A 20283-nucleotide genomic window follows, 5' to 3' on the forward strand; every position below is an offset into this window, starting at 1 on the left:
GAGAAGGCTAACGCGGGCACTATGGGAGCTGTAGTCCCGGCCGGAGCGCGGGGCGCGGCGGGAGCTGTAGTCCCGGCCGGAGCGCGGGGCGCGGCGGGAGCTGTAGTCCCGGGTGGCGGCGGGGGCGGCCTGCGGGGTATGAAGTCGGTGGCGGCGCCGCAGCGGCTATGGGGCAGCACGGACCCCCGGGGCAGGAGGCCCCCGCCCTCCCCGGCAGCGGCAAAGCCCCGACTCCCAAGGGAGCGTCGAGACAGACCCGCTTTTGTCCGCGGCCTGGCGTAATCTCCGCGGACGGCAGCCAGAACCGCCGGGCTAGGGCGGGCCGTCCGCGCAGCAGCCAAATCCCAGTCAGGTGAGGAGCTCAGTCCGCAGCTTTTCGCCCGCTGTCTGGGCTGTAGCTGTCGGGAAGCAGCGAGCGAGTGGTGCGGCGGTGAGCTGTCGGGAGGTATGACACCAAAGCACAAGGTAATCGCCCTGCCGTTTTCTTTAGTAGCTGAAAGCTGCAGCTAGCGGGTGACTAACGGGGTATGTTTTCTGCTCTGACTTAAATGAAGAAAGTGCATGTGCTGTGGTGTTAAGCATGGGAAAGTGCTCTGCAGCTACTGTAAGGCTTTATGAAAATTGGACGTTTCTGTCATAAAGAAGTGAACCATTGAGAAGAATCCCAATGGCTAGAGATGGAAAGCAAAAATCTGTGTTTTAATACAATAATAACTTCATTTCTTTGGCACCTTTTATTCCTGTAGTGTAGTTTACTAAATTTTGCAAAGGAAATCAAATTCAGCCCATGCTAAGAATGGAGTACCAGCCCCTGCTGAGAGGGTCTAGCACACGCAGCAAGGTAAGCAGAACCGTCTTGGCCTCAGAAGATGGATCCTGCAGAGAGTTTGTAGCTTTAACAATGATGCACAAAGGTGAAATTCTCTGATTGTTTCATGTTTACTTTTAAATAAAAAGACATTAGATGATCAGGCTTGTAAAGTTTTCTGTTTTCCTTAGACGCCCAGCCATGTTATAAAATGGAAGCTGTAAAAGCACGTTTTCTGATCCCCCCCCTTGAATGTAAATTGAATTTCGTTTGGGGCATGTTTCTGAAATGAGGTGAAAATGCTTATAAACTGTCAGGAGTTAAGTAGCTTACAGAACAGATAAGGCTGTTGTCCATGCTCTAAGAAATTGGGGCCCAAACTTCAATGTGACACAACATGTTAGTGTAATGAGCAGACTGATTTGGGCAGGAAGAAGAACACAGCTGACATAACAAAACGTAAGTTATGTGATATATGTTAATGATTCTGGGGTTTTGTTTGTTTGTTTGTTTTCTGTCTCTTCTAGATTCTAGGTTGTACCCATGAGACACAAAATACGTTGACAGTATTTGGTTAATAGAAAGGTCTGAGTGTGTAGTGCCTATATTTACCACCTATAGTTTTATTTTTTTCTACTGTAGTTGCTGCAGCTCTTATTTATTACTCTTAATTCATTACTTTGGTTGTCATTCAGAGAAACGCTTTTTATTTGCAGGAAACCGTAAGGAGGTATGTTACGGTTTAACCCCAGTCAGCAACTAAGCACCACGCAGGCGCTCATTCACTTCCCCCCCACCCAGTGGGATGGGAGAGAAAATGGGGAAAAGAAGTAAAACTCGTGGGTTGAGATAAGAATGGTTTAATAGAACAGAAAAGAAGAAAATAATAATGATAACACTAATAAAATTATAATAGTAATAATAAAAGGATTAGAATATACAAGTGATGCACGATGCAATTGCTCACCACCCACCGATCAATGCCCAGTTAGTCCGTAAGCGGCAATCCCCCTGCCCCCACTCCCCCCCAGTTTATATAGTAGATGTGACATCACATGGTACGGAATACCCTGTTGGCCAGTTTGGGTCAGCTGCCTTGGCTGTGTCCCCTCCCAACTTCTTGTGCCCCTCCAGCTTTCTCGCTGGCTGGGCATCAGAAGCTGAAAAATCCTTGACTTTAGACTAAATATTACTTAGCAACAACTGAAAACATCAGTGTTATCAACATTCTTTTCATACCGAACTCAAAAACATATCACTGTACCAGCTACTAGGAAGACAATTAACTCTATCCCAGCTGAAACCAGGACAAGGTATTAACTGGATTTTACTTTAATAAGATCAGTTTCAATTTCTTCTGAATTTCAGTCCTGAATGAAGGAAATTTTGATGGATTATCTTCAGGAGAGACACAGCTCTTTCAGAATACAGTATAGCATCTGGAATAACTCAACATTACTGGGAACTGGACCAAGAATGAGAACGATGATGAACTAGTCTACATACCTTACAATGAGAAATTCAGGGAGCACAAGCTTATAAAAACAAATTACGTATAGTCTTTATGAAGGAAGAGGAAATTTGATCACAGAATTGCCTTTAATATAGGAGACATTGTTGTGGCTAGCTGAAGTTAGACAAAAAGATAATATGAGATGAAATTAGGACTTAATTTTTGATGAAAGGGTTGCTAAACATTTGAACTGGATGTTATTTTTAGTACTATCGTATTCAATAAAAAGTAGAGTCAAGAAGCATCACATCAGAAAGCCAGACAATGTATAAACCTCTAGAGATCTTCTCTGACACAGAGGCCTCATCCAAAGTATGTTTTATGACGAATTAGACTCTCTTGAGATTAGAATGTAACACAATAGTGGTTTCTATTGACCTTAAAACCTATGAGTCTGTGAATCTATTAATTTTAGTTCCTAAATACTGATTTAGGAATGTAACTAGGTAATCAATATTGAAAAATTAAAAAATACATGCTAATAAACTTTAGATTGAATAATATTATCAGTGAACAATATGTTGTGATTTAAGATACTAAGGTTTAGCACCTGCTAACTTGCAGACATCCAGTAATCAACTTAGGTACTTGCTGAGGGAAAGAAAATACTGTTATTTCTCACATCTCAGTTGAAATGTGAGTCATAGAAATTGGGATTTGGTTAGTTCTTGTACTGAGTCATTGTGCCTCTAACACCAAACATAAACAGTCCTAACATTCTTTCATAAGTAATAGATACCATGAGCAGCGTGGTTTGTGCAAAATGCATTTACACTGTTCGGTAAATATGCTGTCAGCAGTGCAATGGTTGTGTTGCCTACACTTAATCTGTGTACTTGTAATTGTTGCATCTCTAAAAGACGTTAGTGATCATTGCCAAAGTCATCATGAAATGTTTCTCCTGTTGCAGGTGTTTGAGAGTTTATTTAGTTTTCTAAACAAATACTTTAACTGTTCAAAACTAAATACATGATATATTTCAGCATGATTTTCTCCTAGATATTATATGCATGTAGGTTCAAGGCCCTATCTCTTTTCATGCACATTACTCTCTTCTGTTCTCTAGTTCCCCAGCTGGACCTTGTTTCTGGCTGTTTGTGCTGTTGGAATTGGAGGGACCTTTCAGTATGGGTATAATGTTTCCATTATCAATGCACCCACCCAGGTAAAATACTGTCTCATACACAGGGTTGTTTTACAGTGATGGAGGCATCCTGTCTTAACTGGCCGACGGGCCAAATGCACTTTTACTGCGATCGCAGCAGGAACCAAAGCAGGCTTCCTCTTGTATGAAGGATTCTTGTTGACTTTCAGAATGGTTTCATGTGAATTTGTTTGTGAGTACCTCCCATCAGAGGTATTCTGTGTCAGATAAAAGTGCCAAATATGCCACATAAATATCTCTGTTAAAGTCTGTTTTAGAAGGATTAACTGGATGAATAAGTAACATCCTCCAGTTACACCTTTGACTAAAATAGCCCAGAACATTAAGAACAGAATAGAAAGAATAGAATAGAACATAACAATTTCAGTTGGAAGGGACTTACAAGGATCACCTAGTCCAACTGCCTGACCACTTCATGGCTGACCAAAAGTTATAGCACATTATTAAGGGCATTGTCCAAATGCCTCTTAAACACTGACAGGCGTGGGGCATTGACCACCTCTAGGAAGCCTGTCCCAGGGTTTGATCAACCTTACTGTAAAATGTCACCACTGTTTCTCCTAATGTCAAGTTTAAACCTCCCTTGACACAGCTTTGAACCATTCCCATGTGTCCTATTGCTGGCTAATATGGAGAAAGGATAGTTACAGTTGTCCATCACAAGGCAGCTTACTGAGAAAGATCATCTTAGTCAAAAAGTTGCATCTGTAGTGTCTGAGTATCTCGTAGGTGTTTTCACCTACTCGTTACTTTTGCTTCCATTGCCATGGCCTTGAGGATTTTGCATATTTTGTGGATGACTCGAGCATCTGAGCAAATGGTCTTGTGAAAGTGATGGGTATAATTTTCTGCTGTCAGCTGATTTATTTTCTTGTGAAACTTTGAAGACTGAATTTGTTACCACATGGTATGCTTTTTACAAAGGTTAAAATAAGCTGTTTGTGAAAGAACATGTAATATGCTAGAAATGGAGAGTCCAGGAAGTTTGTTCTTCTGTTAGTCTTTGTTTGCTGGCCAAGAACAGAAGCCTCTGATTACATATATATGTCAGTTCTAGAGTTTCTAAAGACAAATTTTAGGAAACCAAGCATGTAGAATAAGAGTTTAAAAGTTCTGACACATGAATACTGTAAGAAAGGCGGAGGAATATTAGAGTTGCAGAAAGGGATTTTACTATGAATTGTTGGATTACGCTAAGGCAGGAAGATTTAAATCAAGTGTCAGAATGAGTCTCCTGACAGTAAAATTTTTTAGGTTATGCAAGACCTCTGTGCTCTGAGATGTTCCTAAAAAACAGTAGGACCTACCTATCCACCCTGTCCTCCCCCTTCATTCAGAAGGACCTCAAAGCTCTTTTGTAGCAGTATATGGAAAGGTTATGTTTCTCCTCTAGTGGAATACAGCCTCTCCTGAGGTAGACTATAAAAGCAAAGCTGATGAGCAGTCTTTGAGATGTATGGAGAGTAGGAAATGGTATTATGGTCAAGGAAGATTCCGCTAGTCGTGGTTGTTTTTAATATAATACAACTAAGATTATATTTTTTTGTTAGCTCCCAGAATTGGTTTTCAGGATTGAGGTGCAAGTTATTTATAGTGCTATGCTGTAGGGCTACACGTAATGCTACACATTCATTACTGTTTTCTACTGCAGCATATACACAAGTTCTTAAATGAAACCTGGACTAGTCGTTATCACAAGGAACTAAATCCAGAGTTGCTGACTTTTCTTTGGTCTGTCATTGCTTCTATATTTTCGCTTGGAGGCCTGTGTGGAGCCCTTATTGGAGGCAGCATGGCAATTTGGCTAGGCAGGTGAGTTACAGCAGCAGGCATATAGCAGCACGTTTTCTTTTCCTACTTTTTCACTGGATTATAAAGTAAATAAATGGGAAAAGAGTGGGAGAAAATGTACCTTAGGTGTCTGTAAATGTTTTTCACTTCAAAGCAGAGTTTTCTGGTAGAATTTTCCAGTTTGTTTGAATGTGACTTTAAAAGATGAGTCCTGAATTACAGCCTTCCAGTCTAGTCTTCCCATTACATTTATTGAAATCTAAGTGTGAGTATGCACATACTGTATGGTAGGAAACACAGGTCCCCCATACGCATTTGCAGCCTTCATGCCAGTAATGACATGCTGTGTAATTCGTAACATTTCACGCGTGTTCTGTATGGAAATAGCATAAATGAACAAAACCCTTCTCCTACCTTGTCAGGCATTTCTGTCATGTTTATGCATTATCCTTATGTTTAGACTTTTTAAAAATATGAGTAAATAGTTGTATCAGATATCTGGGCTTCCAGGGAGTAGCACATTTCTTCAGTATAAAGCCCATTTTTTTCCCTATTACCAGAAAGGAAATCTTTTTAAAAAACATGTTATTGCAGATTTCCTTAATGTTTTGTTTTGTTTTGTTTTTTTCCTCCTCTTCAGGAAAGGAGCTCTTTTGATGAATAATATTATAGCAATACTGGCCTCCATTTTAATGGGGATCAGTTTTCCTACAGGATTGTTTGAGTTACTGATTGCTGGAAGGTTTTTGATTGGCATAAACTCAGGTGAATGATTTCCTATTCCTACTTTCAATAAACTATGGTGAATGATAAATTATTGTTACTGCTGATTCTGTAGCTATTATGATATGTGTTTGTAGGCTGCTTTGTGACGATATGATGACAAAAATGTTCTGTAGTCTAACTTGGAATCTGAAGGCAGCTAAATTAATAGGAGATAGTAACTAGGTCCGATTTCCTACTTGTTTTGGTTCAGTAACTCTCTTCAAAGCAAGATCTATTAACAGGAAAATGTTTTTCCATTTACTTGCAGGTATTGGGATCTGTGTGCAGCCTCTGTATATTGGAGAGGTTGCCCCAAAACATCTTAGAGGTGGCATGGCCATGGGGAGTTCCATCTTTCTGACTGGAGGGATTCTGACAGGACAAATAATTGGTTTGAGGTTAGAAATGCATTTTTTTTCCTGCCGTGTGTTATTCGCACGTACAGAATTCCAATTCCCTACAGCTCTCTGCAAAACATTCATTGTGGCCGGCCATTGTAGCATTAGTGAATCAACTTCATACAGAAGGTCTACCTGTAAGAAGAAAACCCTGCTTTTGCCACCTTATTCCTACAACTGCAAACCATCTGTGCTATCTCCTCAGGGGAGTATTCTCAGTTTAGATGGGTTAGCCAGAACAGCATTAGTAAAACAGGTACATTTATGCTAAGTTCGTATTTTCTGCCAGTTTCTTGCTGGAGACAGTGGACATTCATAAGACAGGACTTGAGAGCAAAGGACTCAGAACTTCTGTATTGTAGCACTACTGCTGGTTTTGTACCTTGTGAGATCAGATGAAGTTGCTAGGGACTTTATCCAGTTGGAGCTTAAAAAGTTCCAAGAACAGAGCCTGCACAACCTCAGGATGAAAAGCTGCTTTCATTAAGTCTGCTAGAAACTTTCCACTGCCCTAAGAGCAACTGCTAGTACCCTGAGTAACAGCACATTACCTGTTTTTTCTCTGTCCCTCTACCAAAAGCACTGAGACTTCTCTTTTTCCTTATTATTAGCTTCTGAATTAACTGATTTTGCTAGATACTTCAGGTGTGAAGTGCTACAAAGTAAGTAGAATATAAACTTCAGACTGCATAATCTAGGGTCAGTATTTAAAATGCGATACACTTTGTATTTTAAGAAGTTTACGTTGCCCACAACACATCATCCTGCTGATTCTAACTATACCAATTTTAATGATTCCTTTCTATGTAATATACCTTCTCATTAGATCAACTTTGAATGGGAGGTGGGATCAGGTGATTTTCTTGAGTTCCTTTCTATCCTAAATTATTGTATGATTCTCAAAAGCAAATACTGCTGCGGACCTTAAGGTGAAGTATGTATGCTTTTACTTTCCTGCATTGCTAGGAAATACTGCTTTGGCAAACCTGAAAATAATGCTTAGGACCAACACAGCAATAAGCAGCAGTAAAGTAGTGTTGCTTATCTCTTCCTGAGTGAAACCTGATTTCAGAGTGACTGGAAAATATTTTCCTAACCTCTTCCTGCTGAGGTTCACAAGATGTAGGTAACTGGTTACAAGGGAACTTTTCTCGAAGGACAAACATTTTGCTCCCAAAAGTCTTCTGAATAGTCACGAGTAGCTAATTACTTGGGGTTTTTTTCCTTCTTTTTCCACACCTCTCCCAGGGAATTACTAGGTGGAGAAACATATTGGCCTCTGTTGCTATCCAGCAGCTGTTTCCCAGCATTTGCCCAACTTGTATTCCTGCCATGGTTTCCTGAAAGTCCCAGATATCTTCTTATTGACAGAGGTGATGAGCTGAGCTGTGCCAAAGGTAATTTACAGCATTTTCATACTTCCTCTGTGTCTTCAGAACGGTACAATGAAAATATTGGGTTCCAGATTCTCCTTTTATCAACATGACATAGTTACATCGCCTAGTGCTTTTTGGCCCATGTTTTTCCTCCGGTAAGCTTATATGGAAAAAGGGATTGTGGAACTCAGGAGTCTATAACGGATTGTGAACAAAACTTTATTATCTTGTTTCAAATATATGTTCATATTTTGTTACTCTTTAGTGAAATCTCTAAAGATTTTATGATTTTTCTCTTGGACGAAGTAACATACCTGAACTACATAACCTCTCACTGGATTGTTCATTTCTCAGGTCATGTCACAGATTAAGTATCAGTTATATCGGATATTTTCTTCCATTCAGTGATACTGTTGTACTTCTCCTGTAAGAAATAATCAAAAATAATTTAATAAAATGGAGACAGCATAAGTAGCTGAAAAATTAGAGAGCTTTTTACTGAAAAAGAGGTGATATTAAAGAAGTGATTAATTGGCTATTTGACCAGGAAGCTCCTTATCCTCCATTTTCTAAATATTTAGTTATCTTTTAAATACTTTTTTTCCCCTGTTATATCATGTGGGAGAACTATGACAGCTTAAACTTTTCACTTTATCTTTCAGAGATCTATGATTGTTCTCCTTTTATTCAAGCCCTACTCAAGAAATAACTGTAATGGATAGCTGTGCAGTACTGCAGAAATGAGCAAGTGAAGCCCACACACTACAAGAATAATTTGAAAGACAAAAATTCAGATTAGTTGTGATTTTCTTTATCCTGAAATTACACAGTTCTCTTTATATACTGCAAGAAGAAACTAAATATCAGAAGAAAATTTTTTTCACCATAGAGTGCCAAAAGAAGACACTGAGGTAGCCATTTGTATCCTCATGTACTGTGGATGTGAGGTATTTTACTTCCCAGAGAGACCCGGTGGAATAATACTCCAAAGAGTAAAGTATTAGTCACTATAAGTAAGCAGGTCTGATTAATTCAGTTTGAAGGTCTGTTAAATAAATATGAAAAGACGCTCTCTAAAATAATAACCAATTAATAAAATTGAGGGGACAGAAAAAAATTCAGAGATCCCAATGTACAAATCTGGACAATAAAATACTTGGTCACATATTTTTCAGAAATGTGTTCAGTGTTTCTACTTCTACCAGGTATGGTGATTCTGATATAGTTCACAGTGACATAAAATGACACTTGTGATCCCTGGATCTTCCATTTAAAATGCTAAATAAATGAGAGAAATGAACAAAGGAAGTTTACCTTGTTACCATTTGATAGTGTTGTATTTAATTCGGTTTTCATTGTATACATAAATAAAGGAAAAACATTTCTTCTTTTCTTCTGTTACTTGTTTTGAAGTGCTGTTGATGAGCATATGAATTTGTATCTGTCTAGAAAAGGTATTCGTATGTAGAACAGTATATCTTGTGGAAAGATCTTCATAAAGGAAGTTAAAGAGGCTTAATTCAGGGAAGCCTTTAGGCCAAGGTAAAATTTGTTAGGAATTACAAAAGAGGCAGGGTTCACAGAGCGAGGTGAAATATTGTATTATACTGGGTAATTAAAAAACAAACAGACAAAAAAGTTACATTTCTAGATAAAACCATCTGTACCTGCAGGCCTGTCTTCTTCGCTCCTGCCAAGTTTTTCAGCTGATCTAATAAAAATACCTCTCTCTCTGCTTACCTTGCCCAAAAATGCTCATGGACCATCACAACTGCAAAAGCACAGTAACTACAATTGACTTATAGAGTTAATTCTGTCTAATTTGGAAGCCATGGACAAGATGACCATAATGTCCCTTTCAGATTATGATCTAGTTTGGGCTTCGTTAAATGTAATTTTTTAAATATAAGTGAAGCTTGCAATCTCTGTACCATATTCAAGTCTTCCCTCCCAATTTTTTTTTTTCTGAAATAACTTAATCATGGATTTGTTTTTTTTCCAAGAATTGTGGTTGCTCCTGAACTGACGCTGAAGAGTGGCTAGAGCTTCAAGCTGGTTATGCTGTTAGTGATAACAATAGCATTGGAAAGTTTGCTTTCAGGATCATCAAAAGTTCTACTTTGCCCTTAAGAAGACAAATTGTCACTTACAATATATTTAATCTTGAAGATTTTAGAGGAACTGATGTTACGTACTCTAGGTTTTAGGACCATTCGTAAAGGTTTTAGTTTTGCATCCAAATGATTTCTGATAATACTTGCCTTAGAAGAATTACTTACCATCGTTACTCCAGCTCACTAAATGCATTCCACTGGCAAAATTAAAGACAGGGACCTAAGACAAGACTTGATATCTGCCTAGAATTTAAGCAAAAGACTTCAAAGCGCTTAGAGTGTCCTTTAATGAAAAGACTATTTGGAGGTCTGTGGTTCAGATATAAACCACTTCAAAATATTTTGCTTGGTGAATATTTCAGAGTCAGATATTCCTCTAAAAAAAGCAAAGTAATGACACTCCAAATCTACCACAGCAAAAGATGTTGGAAAACCAGCAAGCAAAAAACAAGTCACAAAGTAAATTACTTTTTTCCCAGCTTTCTAAAGCACAAAGTTTTCATATCCTAGCAAAAGCAAGGTAATTATGGAAAGAGATGATTTTCCAGAAGTTGTGGTTAATAGGTAAACATAAGAGAATTTATTTTCTTCTTTTTTTTAGCTTTGAAACGATTTCATGGTTCTTCAGAGTATCGAAGGGAGATGGAAGACATACAGCAGGAATGTTTTGCCTTAGACGGGGAGAAACCCAAGAAGCCCTGGCAATTATTCACTGATCGTGGTGTGAGATGGCAGCTCATTACTGTGATTGTGATGACTATGGGCCAACAGCTCAGTGGGATAAATGCCGTAAGATTTCATACACACTAACAGCTTAAATAATTACTTAATTTCCATCTGTTTTTCAACCTTTTATTAACACAAAGGATCCACATAGAGAAGCTTAGAGAAATGGGATCAGTGGGAAAGAGTATCTTTGTGTTATTTCTGTGTTTCTCTTTTTTTCAATTTTTTTTCATTTGTGTGTTTCTGGTATGTAAATTTCTTTAAAGAATTCTTCTGAAAAAGTAAATAAAAGTGGATCAGCTTATCCCATTGTGTCTGGTTTAAAAATATGAAGTATTATATTCAGTAAGTTGAATAATTATATTTGCTTTTATGATAGCAATATATTTACCTAGACATGAATTTTAACAGATTCTTCTTGCTGTTTATGTCAAATTAATAACTCACAATAGAAAATAATTGAGCTGTATATTTAGTATGAACTTGACTTTGTTTCCAGCCAATGATTTAACTACTGGGAACACCCTGTTATTTTTTTTTTTTTTCTGTTGTAGATTTATTTCTATGCAACTTACATTTTTGAACAAGCTGGGATCTCAGCAGAAAAAATCCCGTATGTGACACTTGGCACTGGAGCTTGTGAATGCCTCACAGCTCTCACCTGTGTAAGTAACAATTTATTCTATCTCCTAGCATAAAGAGTAACGATTCTTCTTCTTGAAGAACATTGGTAAATAAGAGATTAATATAGTAACAGAAAATTATGTCTTGTCCACAGGGTTTACTGATAGACTACGTGGGAAGAAGATACCTCATCATTGGGGGTTATCTCCTTATGACCCTTTGGAGCATTGTTTTAACGTTCTCTCTGACTTACCAGGTGTAAAGAAAAACTCATTTATATTGCATGATATGACTATAGTGATTGAAAATCTGTGACACTCAAACATAGCTGGAAGATAAGAGCTGCATAGGTTTAAACAGCAGCATAAAAAATTACAGCAATTGAAAGATTTGATCAATTCTGGAGCCGTCTTTCCCTAAAATAAGAGAATGCTCTCAGCTAAGCTTTGATCATGTATTTGTCTTAAAGCTGTAGCTGCATTTAATGCTGACAAAACTAAGCAATGACAAAACTGCGTTTATTGTAGCTTTTAAAGTAATTTTAGGATAAAATACTATATATCATATAGTGATGATACTAAGCATCAGAGTCCACTTCAGTCACTTAATTGTAAGCAAATGATCAAACAACAAATATTGTAAAGATGCTGAAATTCAAAAGACGCTTAAATCCATTAAGTGTAAATTCAGAAAAACTGTTGGGAACTCACTGGACATATTCACAGTGCCTTAAGTTTATCATGCGAAGACAACATCCTGCCTTGCTTTTTGATGTGGTATGAAGAGATGCATCGTAAGTTGTTCTGTATACCATATCAGCTCAAATAAGGCAACCCCACAAACCTCCTGAAATGAATGTTTAGAGGAAATGTATCTCTACATTTGCAGACCGTACTATATTAAATATTTATCATTACCTTCAGGTAATCCAAGCAAGATGATGCAGGTGTAGTTCCAACAGCGAGCAACTCAATTTAGTCAGTATTTGGTTGCCTGATAAATCCTTATTTGACAAAGGTAGTATTAAAGAGCTGCAATTCTTTCCTTATCCACACCATCAGTGTTTGGAGCTGGCTTTAAACAGGTGGATCACATGCAGTCATGCTGCAGGTCTGATGTTTGGAGGGACAGTAGGGTTAGAGGCTGCACAGATTGGCAAGCAGACCACAGAAGATGCACCTACAGTAATTTCTGTGTGGTTGGAGTAAAGTAAGCTGCTAGGCCCGGCAAAAAGTTGAATGTGCCAGCCATTAGGCAGAGACCTAGGTTTAATTATTTTATTGTAACTTCTGTAAATTTCTTGGTTTGCTTTTGAATAATGGGATTTCAGGCTTAGGTTTGGTCTTTCTAACGTACCTGGTTTCATATGTATATAGTAATCCTAATGTTTCTTTACTGCACTACTGAAATTTATGTATACGTAATAATGTGATGAGAAGTCTGTTCATGCTATGGAGGTGCTTGATGACAGATAACTCATGGGATCAGCATAAAATACCAAAATAAACACTGACAAAATGTTAAACTAATAACAACATATAATTGTCATGTTCAATATTGGTGTAAATTTTTAGCCTCTGAGGACTAATGATAAATCTCGACAGAAGCACGAGACTCCATTTAGTAAAAATTGTTAAATGAACAATATTTAATTTCTCTGAGGCAGTACTGTTAAATAAATTAGCTGTAAACAGCCATGAATGACTGTTCGTTGTAGTTGCAATAAAATAGCAAATGGAAATGTAACTGTTAAGCCAAACTTTAAAACTGGATTGTGAAAATCCGAACTAAACCTTCTCATTCTCTTCTGTTCCAGGAACTGTACTCATGGGTGCCTTATGTGAGCATGACATCTATATTTGCCTTCATCTTGAGTTTTGGGTTGGGACCAGGTATTACAGAGTGATGAATGTTTTAAAATGGTGAAATGTGTGTCTGGGGCTGGGGCGGGGATGTCAGCAGCTCTGCTGTGTAAGCCAGGCGGTAAGTATTTACTGTAAGGCTGCTGAGGCTCTGGCTAAGGAACACAAGTGAGCCCGTCTCATCAGAACAGTTTAGTCTCCCATAGCCTGAAACTGAGGCTCACCATGCATGTTTCTTTGGGCCAGCTACGCATGGCAGGGGTCTTAGTTCTGGCCTTCAGGTCAGTTGAGTCATACAAGAAGCAAGAAGAAGCCTGTTACGCTTTTAAAGGGGCCCTTGCTCCCTGAGCAGTGCTGCTGAAATAAGGCCACTTTACTAAATGGGCAGTAGATTAAAAAATGTGCTGTTAATAATTTTTTTTTAATAGAATCAGATCAGCTAGTGGCATATTCAAAAGCAACACAATTTTTCTGGCATTGGAAATCTCGCAAATGGACAGTTAGCATAATAACCTATTCTGTTTCTGAAACTCATTCCCCCAGGTGGCATAACAAATACCCTGACAGCTGAATTATTTATACAGTCTTCACGTCCTGCTGCCTACATGATAGGAGGGACTATTAGTTGGATTAGTTTCTTCACAATTGGAATGCTCTTTCCCTTTATAGTGGTAAGTATGCATAACACATTTTCCTAATTGCATCACCTCCCATTTAATCTTAGGTTCCATCAACTTGCTTTTTCTTATACAGTAACACTTAAACACAACCAAGTATAACTAGATTCAGTCCCTCTTAAAATGTTTTTTAGATAACAACAAAAAATAATAAAACATGATAAATGCAAATTAAAAGGAATGCATGGGGTTAATTTTCATGTTCAGATTAAAAAAAATGGAGAAGGTATCAAAACTAGAAAAACTTAAGCAGATACTGAGATTCAAATAACATATTTCTTAATAGCGCCTTGCACTTTTATATCAAAGTAAAGTAGAAGTAGTACCTGGCGCTAGGGGTTCACACCTTCTCCGAGAGCTCACTAAACTTATATGCAGAGGGTTCTGTGATCAGGAAGATTATTAGGAAAAACAATACAGGCTTTCATTTCTGGCTTTGTATTTTCAGTTTTAGCACTTTTGAGAGCAAAACATGCAGTAACAGCATGCAGCAGGCTATCTTGCTTTGACAGTCCTCTGCTTCTCTTAAAAAAAATATTTTTTTTAATGTGTAGCATTGAAAAATATTAACAAACATTCAGAGAAAGATAAACCACATAATCTTGAAGTATGAGGCAGCTAAGTAGCAAATGCTGACTTTTCATTACATTGTGACTTGTTCAGTGTGTGTTTAAAAGGTTTATCTCTTTTTTTTTTTAATAAAAAGACTACTGAGTGTATTGCACAGCATTTGGTAGTCTTTTATCTAGAAAAAAAAATAATTAAAAAGTTCCATGTAAAGTAAGGATAGGTTAAACGTCTTTTTATTAAAAATATCTGAGCAGCAATGTTAGGTATGAATGGAAGCAAGAAGCTTTTTATTTTCCAAAACCTGCTGTTATACTTGAAATATGTTGCAATGAAATAAATTTTATTTTCAGAATGGACTGAAGCAGTATTGTTTTCTGGTGTTCTTATTGGAGTGCTCCTTAGTTGCTGCTTTCATCTTCCTCGTAATTCCTGAGACAAAAAACAAATCTTTTCTGGAAATCAAAAAGGAATTTCACAAGCTTAATTTTGGAAGAAATACCAAAAAAAAGGAAACAGAGCTTTATGAAAGAAGACAACTCCATGATGAATTTTAAAATTTGTGTAATTTCACAGCTGTAACAGAACTTTAATAAGAATTACAAACAGCATCTTCTAAATTAGCAGTGTAATACCATGAACAAGTAGCTTATTATATCCTCCTGTATATTTGGAGGAAGTTTAAAGGCAGGTTAATCTTTCTGAAATGCTGTTAAAACATATATTGCTGAAATGCTATTAACAACATATTATATTATACATAGGAGATGATGTTTAACTACAACTTGATGTTGTAGGGACACAGAAATGCCAGGAGAGGGTGTTCAGTGAATTCCTCCCCCCCCAGCAGATTTCTTCAGATAATTCAGTAGCTTTTCTTATATTTCTAAGCCCCTTCTTCAGATTCAGGTAATCAAGCATATGTTAATGCTTTACGGAATAAAATATTCTGAGGCATTAAAACCCAAACAAGAACTGACCTGCTGAGAAACTGATATTTGAAATATTCTAGTTCATATATAAATTGGGGTATTAGTTGCTGTTTTTCACTTAAGTAACTTCTTTGAAAGAATTAAGGACATTGCTCATCTAGTCCTACTACTGTAACTGTACAAAGACAGGAGAGCACCTATCTGAATTACTGTTATACCTATCTGAATTACTGTTATTTGTAATAAAGTGTATTAGAAAGACTTGTTTCCAGCACTAATAAAAGTGTTTCTGGAGTTTGAGTTTATTTTTTTGCCCTAACCTAGCATCTTAACATTTTAAACTGTGCAACAGGGTAAAACCTCTTCTAGTTTTGAAGGTCAGTTCTTGGCAGATTGAGATCAACATCACAAAAAGCACTAAGTAGCAGAGAGGACAGATGACAGGAATTAAATACTTTTTACCTGTAAAGATTTTTCAAGATGGTCTGATGGAACACACATAAGGAGACTAGAGAGAGCTTGAAGGACCTACTGAATGAGCTTTCTGCTTAATCTCCAACATTTCATCCAGGACCCTTTCTCAACTTAAAATAAATTCTCCATACTTTAGTAGTCAAAAAGTAAGAAATCTTAATTACATACGGTGTTCATGTGCCTCTCTGATACTTATTTCCATACCTGTAACTGCTAGGACAGTAGTCCTACCTTACGTTATTGCATCTTTTCCTGGCTGTAAGCATTTCTTGATTCCATCTGTTAACTTAGTAAGTGCCACAGTAAGCACTGGATTTCTTTTACCTTTATCTTCCTTCCCTCAGAATTAAAGCTTTTAGTGAAAATGGAAGCAAACACCATTTTTCTGATTTTGGTAACTAAATCAGCTGTTTAATTGAAAATAACATTAACTCTTAACAGTAAAGGAGGCAGTATCAGGAAGGGATCTTCTTGTTCTTTAGTTTATCCTCTAAGTTTGCAAAATACTTCATTTTGGCTAGAAGCTTCTTAGCTTCTTGAAGATCATCTGAAATGAAATAAAACATTATTAGTTTATAGAGGGCTGGCTGAATTTTCATTTTCAAAATGAATCTCAAAATTTCAATTACAGCACCCGTTCCAGTACTGAGAGCTGCAAGCTGTAAGGACCCATACACGAATAAAACCCTGTTGCCTATTATTTTAATCTCAGATGGTTTTGGAACACCTCAACTGTAAAAATGTACAATTTAGAAAAGAAACGTGACATGAATATCCTTTAAGGACTTTTCTGTAAAGTGCCTATAGTATTGATGTAGCCACTGGGGAATTTTAAGTATATAGACAAGACAAAAATTTTTTTTTTAATGTATGTAATTAGGCCAACTGCCATCACTGAAAAATGCAGAAGATTTGTAGGACACCGGTATGGATAGTGTCAATTCCAAAACTGAAACAACTGGCCAGGAAAGGTGGTTTATCACCTACTGACAAGGATAGATGCAACACAATCCTTAACTCTCATAGTACAAAGAGTGACAGATTATAAGGTTATAATTTTTCACATGCAGGCCTAGCCAGCACTACTTTGGGTTTGATGTTTTACAATTACAATGCACTACTACAGAAACCTAACAACAAAAGCATTGCAAGACCCAGGAGAGAAACGTAAAGGTTTCTCCCCAGAGGAAGGAAGCTAGTCTGGAATGGTTCAAGCTCCTGCCTATCAATTGGTTGTGGAATAAAGTTACGTTAATTATTGCACAGGAAGTCCCTAAAACCTTAGGCTAAATGGGGCATCAGGTCTTTTCTTGCCATACAGCTTCAGTGGTAAGCAGCAGAATCGTCCCTGTCTTGACTTGCACTGCAAAGAACAGTACCCATCACTCTGTTGACAGCTTCAAGACTGCAGAGAAAGATCTCCCAAATTCAAATTTGAAGTGTCAGAATAGGTAGTAAGTTTGATGAAGAAAAGAGTCTGTTCTTCCCAGTATTCTGGGAAACAAACAAAAATTTCTTAGCATCTGCATTCCCACTTGAAGTGATCATTTTGATGCAAATTGAATTAACTGGAACTTCTTTATGGATTTTTTTTTTTTTTTTTAAATTTAATGTGAGGCCCTGAATTTCCTGAATCAGCAGAAAGGTCAGCTCAGAAGTATTTATTCTAAATACCAAACAAAGAAAACTACTTGATGCAGTATTTCTGTTCTGTACTTCAGGAAATGCTTGCCAGTAAGAGAATGTGGGGGTTTTAAGCATTTATAACTGGTATGTATGGCAGCTAAATACTTAACAGAAATAGCTACCTCTTTCAAAAGCTGCAGTCACCTCTTTGGTCAGTTCTTCTTGTTTAACTGCAAAACAAATTATTTAATTCACTTTTTGTTACATACTTAGTATATTTAATACCACTGCGTTCTGATTGTGGTGGGAAACTTAATTACTAGTCTCACAGTCTTTTGGGAGCTGAGAGCTGTTTGTCATATTGCTGTCAATTTTTTTTTTAAACTGTAATTTCAAACAGATATATTTCTTTGTTTAAACAGGTTGACAGACAGCAATTCCAATGCAATTCAATGGTCACTAACTTCCCAGAAATCTACCTTACTTTTGGTGTATCAGTTTACCCTGCTACAGTTAATTTTCTTATTCTTAGTTTTTATTCTAGTTACTCTAATTGCTTTTGGCACACTACTGTTACTGCAAAGAATTAAATATATCAATGAACTCAATGTTTTGGGTATCACCAACAATATAAACAAGAAAGTTGCTTGTATAAGGATAATAATCACTTAATATAATGGTTGCTAAGTTGAAGAAGGTGAAAGAAATACAATGTCCATATAAATGAAATTACTTAATGTGGTCAGTCAAGCATTTTATTAAACTTCATTTTGAGTGGTTCTTTCTTTTAGGACAGTCCACTTGCCCTGATCTGCTGAAGGTTGAATAAGTGCCTTTTTATAGTCAATATATATACACCTATTTTGCCATCAGAACAGGTACTGTTATACAGACATTCTCAAGCCAGATTTGAAGTTTAGGTGGCATGACTTGGTGAAGACAACATTTTTGGGGGGGGCAAGCTCTTGCGGTGAGTCAACTCAAGACTAATACAGGTTAGAGATACTAAGAGAAATACACTGAAAAAGTTAACTCTTCAGAAAGGCTCTCACATTACACAAGGTACAGTAAATTAGTTCTGTACAAAACACTCAAATCATAACCTACCTTTAATTAAAGTTTCAATTTCTTCAAGGATATCCTCACTTTTAGGTTCTGCTAATTTCTCATTAATTTCCATGATTTCTGTGAGAAACACTGAGTCTGCATCACAGTCTGTCTCTTGTGCCAGCTCTACTCCATTCAGCTCCAGCTGGTGAAGAAAACAGGAATTTGGAAATGCACATTCTTGCATCTATTTCAATGTGAATTATTTTCTTGAATATTAAGTCTTTTAGTAGGGCTCACTCAGATTCGTATCTGGTAAAGTTCTGGTTTATTCCATGAAATGTGCATAAACAGAGTCAGTTTTAAAATTAACTCCATAGGTAGACCATAAAAATCAGCAGTTAACCAAAGCAAAAAAATGTAACAAAGGCTGCCAAGGGCCAGACTGAAATGTCAAAGAACAGCTGTGGCCAAACACCCATGTGTGACGCAGGAAACAAATAAGTGTAACATGAGCATCAAATGAGATGGTAATAATCAGTAAAATGTTAAAGAAAATAGTGGAAAAGCTGATTAGTTTTCAGACAAGCTTGGTCTTGGTCTCCCTTAAATCCCTGGTAATCCTCTTCTTCAGAGGAACACAAACTAGCACGTTAATGATGGAGTCAAAGGTCTGACTGATTACATTACCACCAGCAGCCCCAGCCACCTATGGTTAGTGACAGCAGTATTGATGAAATATGTAACGGACACCTTACCAGATAGAGGCCACGGCTCAAAGGGTTCAGGAGGGTTTGGTAGGCCTTATTAATCAAGGAGGAGTGTTGCTGAGAGTAGTGCTGTTCTTTCTGCGAATGGACCACAAATAATAGCAGCAAGTTAATGACAGGTAGCAAAATGCATTACGCATTGTCACCTGCAGAGAAATAGTGTTCCCATAACAATACAGGCGTGTAAAACGGAAAGCTGATTTTCAACAGACATGGGAAGAGCAGGGAGAGGGGCTATCCGCAGTGCCGAACTTTGCCGTCTCACGCAGCTAGGTTCTCGAGACCCACCGCAGCAGCCCCGTACGTCACCCTCTGCCGCAGATCTGTACGCAGCGGGCTCTTCCGAGCACCAGGCCACAAACACCGGCGAGTCCCTATAATCCCAAGAAAGGAGGGCGAGGGGGGACCCGGCGCGCTGCTTCGCAGGGCCGCCGCCGCCAAGGGCGGCACGGCCTAACGCGAACGGCGGCTTCCTCCCGCGCGGAGCCCTGCCGCCCCGCCGGCTGCGGCGGGGGAGGCGGCGAGGCCCGTCCACGCCGCCCGGGAAACCGCGCAAGCCGCGCCGGGGGCAGAGCTGGCGCCCCCGCCCCGGCGCTCACCGGCGGCCTCCGGCCGAAGCGATCGGGGTGAAGAGCGCGCTGCAGGCTCCGGAACCGCCGCTGCAGCTGCTGCGCGTCGATGCGGAAGGAGCGGTCACTGCGGGCGACAGAAGCCGGCGTAAGGCCCGCGGCCGGCTGAGCCCGCGGCCGCCCCGCCGGCACTCACCAGTCCATCAGGCGGAAGAGGTCAGGCCGAGGCCCCGGCGGCTGCAGCGCCCGGCAGCCGGGGCAGAAGTGAGGCAGCCCCTCGGCGCCGGGGAGGCAGCTGCCGCAGCTCCAGCACCGCGGGGCCGGGGCGGAGCCCGGCCCGAGGCAGCGAGGCCGCGGGGCCCCCTCGGGAACGCGGAGCGCCCATCGCGCGCCACCAAAACGCCGCCACAGCGCCGCCTGCATCCTCCCGGACTACAGCTCCCAGCAACCCCCCGCGCGGCAGGCCGGGCCTTGATTGG

The 20283-nt window shown here is 38.9% G+C and overlaps 2 protein-coding genes across 8 annotated transcripts; one reads left to right on the forward strand and one right to left on the reverse strand.

Moving 5' to 3' along the window:
- The first annotated feature begins 99 nt into the window (after positions 1-99).
- LOC128146635 (solute carrier family 2, facilitated glucose transporter member 11-like) lies at positions 100-15612 on the forward strand. 7 transcript variants are annotated; one of them, XM_052798181.1, is made up of 13 exons: positions 100-465; positions 747-841; positions 3388-3486; positions 5138-5298; positions 5918-6042; positions 6311-6440; positions 7689-7837; positions 10532-10719; positions 11211-11321; positions 11435-11536; positions 13097-13172; positions 13686-13813; positions 14740-15612. In XM_052798181.1, the coding sequence occupies exons 2-13, from the start codon at positions 788-790 to the stop codon at positions 14941-14943; spliced, it is 1527 nt and encodes a 508-aa protein (XP_052654141.1). In that variant the 5' UTR covers positions 100-465; positions 747-787; the 3' UTR covers positions 14944-15612. The 7 variants fall into 7 exon arrangements, with proteins under 7 accessions (XP_052654141.1, XP_052654142.1, XP_052654140.1 ...); XM_052798182.1 differs by having other exon boundaries at positions 100-352; XM_052798180.1 differs by having other exon boundaries at positions 101-841.
- On the reverse strand, positions 14934-20261 carry HSCB (HscB mitochondrial iron-sulfur cluster cochaperone). The gene is made up of 6 exons (XM_052798198.1): positions 20001-20261; positions 19835-19931; positions 19224-19313; positions 18526-18670; positions 17601-17648; positions 14934-16339 (listed from the first exon to the last, which is right to left on the reverse strand). The coding sequence occupies exons 1-6, from the start codon at positions 20225-20227 to the stop codon at positions 16248-16250; spliced, it is 699 nt and encodes a 232-aa protein (XP_052654158.1). The 5' UTR covers positions 20228-20261; the 3' UTR covers positions 14934-16247.
- Between the last annotated feature and the right edge of the window lie 22 nt (positions 20262-20283).

The sequence above is a fragment of the Harpia harpyja genome, chromosome 9 (assembly GCF_026419915.1).
Source record: "Harpia harpyja isolate bHarHar1 chromosome 9, bHarHar1 primary haplotype, whole genome shotgun sequence".
Taxonomy (NCBI): Eukaryota; Metazoa; Chordata; class Aves; order Accipitriformes; family Accipitridae; genus Harpia; species Harpia harpyja.

Excerpts from the sequence above, each read along its gene's own strand:
- LOC128146635 (XM_052798181.1), top strand. The coding sequence starts at position 788 with ATGCTAAGAATGGAGTACCAGCCCCTGCTGAGAGGGTCTAGCACACGC. Across the intron at positions 3,487-5,137 it reads TTATCAATGCACCCACCCAG|CATATACACAAGTTCTTAAA; the intron begins GTAAAATACTGT and ends TTTCTACTGCAG. Across the intron at positions 11,537-13,096 it reads CGTTCTCTCTGACTTACCAG|GAACTGTACTCATGGGTGCC; the intron begins GTGTAAAGAAAA and ends CTTCTGTTCCAG.
- HSCB (XM_052798198.1), bottom strand. The coding sequence starts at position 20,227 with ATGCAGGCGGCGCTGTGGCGGCGTTTTGGTGGCGCGCGATGGGCGCTC. Across the intron at positions 19,314-19,834 it reads GCTTCGGCCGGAGGCCGCCG|AAAGAACAGCACTACTCTCA; the intron begins GTGAGCGCCGGG and ends GTCCATTCGCAG. Across the intron at positions 16,340-17,600 it reads GACTGCAGCTTTTGAAAGAG|ATGATCTTCAAGAAGCTAAG; the intron begins GTAGCTATTTCT and ends ATTTCATTTCAG.